Source organism: Notothenia coriiceps, unplaced genomic scaffold, assembly GCF_000735185.1.
Source record: "Notothenia coriiceps isolate Sejong01 unplaced genomic scaffold, NC01 NC01_scaffold00025436, whole genome shotgun sequence".
NCBI classification, from domain to species: domain Eukaryota; kingdom Metazoa; phylum Chordata; class Actinopteri; order Perciformes; family Nototheniidae; genus Notothenia; species Notothenia coriiceps.
Genome location: NW_011358137.1, coordinates 1 through 3,435, shown reverse-complemented (window position 1 = coordinate 3,435; position 3,435 = coordinate 1). Strand labels below are relative to the sequence as shown.

The 3,435-nt window shown below is 41.0% G+C and overlaps 1 protein-coding gene across 1 annotated transcript in view; it reads right to left on the bottom strand.

Moving 5' to 3' along the window:
- The window catches only part of LOC104956132 (probable phospholipid-transporting ATPase VD), a gene marked incomplete at its 5' end in the record, with an annotated part of 8,210 nt that extends 5,498 nt beyond the window's left edge, over window positions 1–2,712 (bottom strand). The window contains 5 exons of the mRNA XM_010783580.1: window positions 635–819; window positions 932–1,058; window positions 1,148–1,248; window positions 1,384–1,927; window positions 2,557–2,712. Coding sequence (XP_010781882.1) covers window positions 635–819; window positions 932–1,058; window positions 1,148–1,248; window positions 1,384–1,927; window positions 2,557–2,712 — 1,113 coding nt within the window. The remainder of the gene's footprint in view (window positions 1–634; window positions 820–931; window positions 1,059–1,147; window positions 1,249–1,383; window positions 1,928–2,556) is intronic.
- Between the last annotated feature and the right edge of the window lie 723 nt (window positions 2,713–3,435).

Genomic DNA, 3,435 nt, shown 5'->3' with positions numbered 1-3,435 from the left:
TATTTATACATCATATAATGTCATAACGAGAGTAACTAATATAGTGTATCCATTATTGAAGTATAACATTGATGTCTCTATATATAGTCTTAAAGTTACAACCGGCCCTCTGAGTGCAACCATGATGCGAATGTGGCCCGCCATGAAATTGAGTTTGACACCCCTGTCTAAATTCATATATGTATTGTGCCCCATGCAGCATATTCAGCAAACACAGGATCATGAATGTATCACACTACCTAACACCTTTCATTTAATATCTCTTTATAAGATGATATTTTACTTTATTAACAAAATCTGACCAAATCGATATCAACTTTTTTACAAAAATGTTTTTAAGTGTGGAGTAAGAGTTTATCTCCTGAAGATTTAATGGTTAGCACAACCCCTGAACAAAATCTGTTCCCCCCTGTTGTTCAATCCTAATACTAAACTAAACTATCTGGCTTTTAAGATTATTCTCCAAAATGTCACTTTAAGCAACATTTGTATATAATATTAAATCTACTGACACAAGTTCTAATTGTGGTGTAAGAAATGAATCAAACCTGTGCCATCATTTATCATTTCACATAAGCAGTAAAACAAAAGCATCTCTGAGTTGAGCAGCCTTCAGTTCGGCCGACCTCCTCACCTTGTTTTTGCAGCTCATGTTAATCACCAGGTCTTCCTCTTCCAGGAGCCTACAGGCGTATCCGATGTTAACTGCTGTCTCCGGCTTGTCACCAGTCAGCACCCACACCCGGATCCCCGCCTCCCGCAGCGCCACCACGGTGTCCGGGACACTCTCCTGCAGACGGTCCTCGATGCCCGTTGCCCCTGCAGGAGGACATATATCCACATTCAGGTATAACATGGCTTATCACACAGATACACGGTATGTTTGTCAAGTGTTTATTATGTGTAATGTGTATTGGCGGATGTCTGTTACCTAGCAGGTTGAGTTCTGTCTCTAGCTGCACAGCAGTTTCCATAACCAGCTCCTCTCTGTTGTCTATAGCAGCCAGAGCGTTTCTCCTGCACACTAACCAGCTTTCATAAACCTTTTTACTCACAACCTGCAGCACACATAGAAAAAACATGAAACAGAGCTTCTCTAGTATTGTAAATTATGCTTGTGAATTTGAGTATATATGTGATTGTGCACCTTCTTCGTGAAGCAAAGCGTGCGTAGCCCCTCTTTACCATAGAAGTCAAGGTGATGCTGAGTATCTGTTGCTATATTCTTCTGCTTACCTCTGAGATGTTCTGAAAATGATACAACAATGTATTCATTAAGTTTAACTTGAATTTATAATTGACCCAGGGTATATCTCACTATTGACTATAGTAAAGGTAAATCATTTCATAAATGTGTTTAAATGCACTTTCACCAGCACACACCTGCGCACGATGTACCGAGTAGCTCCATGATAGCGTAGTCTGCACCTTTAGTGTACAACACACACTCTTTGGTGATTGGGTGTCGCACCAAAACAGACATTCTCTTCCTGTTGAAGTCAAAGGTCAAGGTGTCCAGCACCTCAAACACCAGGTCCTCGCCAGACGGGAGCCTCACCGTCACGCTGTGAGGAGTGCGGGCCAGCAGGGTGAAGCCATATGCCTTGGCTGCGTACACCAGGGCTGCCTCATCTGGACTTTCTGCCTCATAAGTCACATTATCTGGGGTCGTTGCAGGATCATTGCTATGGGATGGAGCTTGGAGAGAACACGTTTGAAGCCCATCAGTATTTCCAGAACCGTCTATTTTTAAAGGGGCGTTAAAATGGTCTTCTTCTACAACCGAGTCCTCCGAGATGGTGCGGCTTCTCTTGGGCTTGTTTTTCCAGGAGGTGAAAATATGGCGAAGAGAGAAGGGTTTTTTCGCCACGTTGGACAAAGTATCCAGACGGTTGTTTGTTTGACCAGATCGTGAAAACCCACTTGCCTGAAAAAGTGAAGCAAAGAAAACCAATGTGCCAAAACACACATATGGTGAAACACTCTTAAAATCTCCCCATCACTTTCCACTCTGTTTCTTTCTTGTGCTTTTACCTTTAATTACAAACTCAAGGGAAAAACCCACATATTTCTCCCATCTGCCAGACCGGAGAACAGCACAGACAAGGGAAGCGAGTACTCAAATTAATAAGGGCAACCCTGAGTGCCCCTGAAAATCTCCCTTTACTATGTGGCTAATTTAGTGAGGACTCTTTACTACTGGGGCTTTAAAGATGAAAGAAATGTTGTACAGACCACTGATAAAAGAACAGAAACTTGAAACAAAACAAAGGAAGAGAACTTTTAAAATTAAACTAAATCTTTAAGGTTAATAGGTAGAATTTAAACTTAATCGTTGTGTGTGTTACTAGATAAATTATGGTGATAACACTGGCCTTTAGTTTTGTAGATCTAATGAATAAAATAATTACTAGATTCCCCACAAGGTTTTCTAGAAGAACGAATTGCAATTTTTTTGTAGGTTTGGAGTTCAAGGAGAACAAATCCTGCATCCATCTTTCCTCCCTCTGACTGTGCCTCCATCTCTACCACTCATCCACAGTAGCAAGCGCTCACCCTCTGTCTTTCAGCTGTTGCCATGGAAACCACCACGGTGTTGCAAATGGCGAGACCCAGAAAGAATTCTAGGTAAGGATCGGTCTTCCGGCTGCCGCTGCTGTCCACCCTGCTAATGTGCTGAAGCAGCTTCCTGTCTGGAATCACCTCAGTTTCCTGTAAGTGTTAATAATTTTTTATTAAAAACTAATGTTGATAAATGGTTTATTGCTTACGCTCAGCCCCGTTACGTTTTCATCCAGTTTTGTTTATTCATGAGGAAATAGACAGAAGGAAGGCAGGAAGTATTAATTCATTCAAACTAGGGCCGGGACTTTAACGCGTTAATTAAGATTAATTAATTACACAAAAATTAACGCGTTAAAAAAATTAACGCATTTTAATCGCACTTATTTTTGCACCGCGGAACGTTTCTCACTGGATGAGTTTCAGGGGTACCGATTATACTGGAGCACCAACTAACGCTCATGACTTCAAACAACAACAAACCACAGTGAACAATAGTCAAACATGAACGAACAAGCTGATGAGACCGCTTTGGTTGGCCCCGTGGATGGGACATTTTGTTTTAAAAAACGGACGGATGGAAGCATCGATAAGAGCACGGTTGTTTGCAAATTATGCAAAAAGGAATTTGCGTATCACCCAGGGTTCGTACGGGTGCTTGAAATCCTTGAAAATGCTTGAATTTTTACGAGGTGTTTTCATGACTTGAAAAGTGCTTGAATTTTGGGAATGGTGCTTGGATTTGAGATAAAGTGCTTGAAATTGTAAATGCTTTACTTTTACAATAAATTGCTGTCTGACTGAATAGTTCGCTTTTTAGATTAAAAGAAAATAAAGAAGTCGGAGCGAGCTTAGTTGCTTCGCTTCTACATA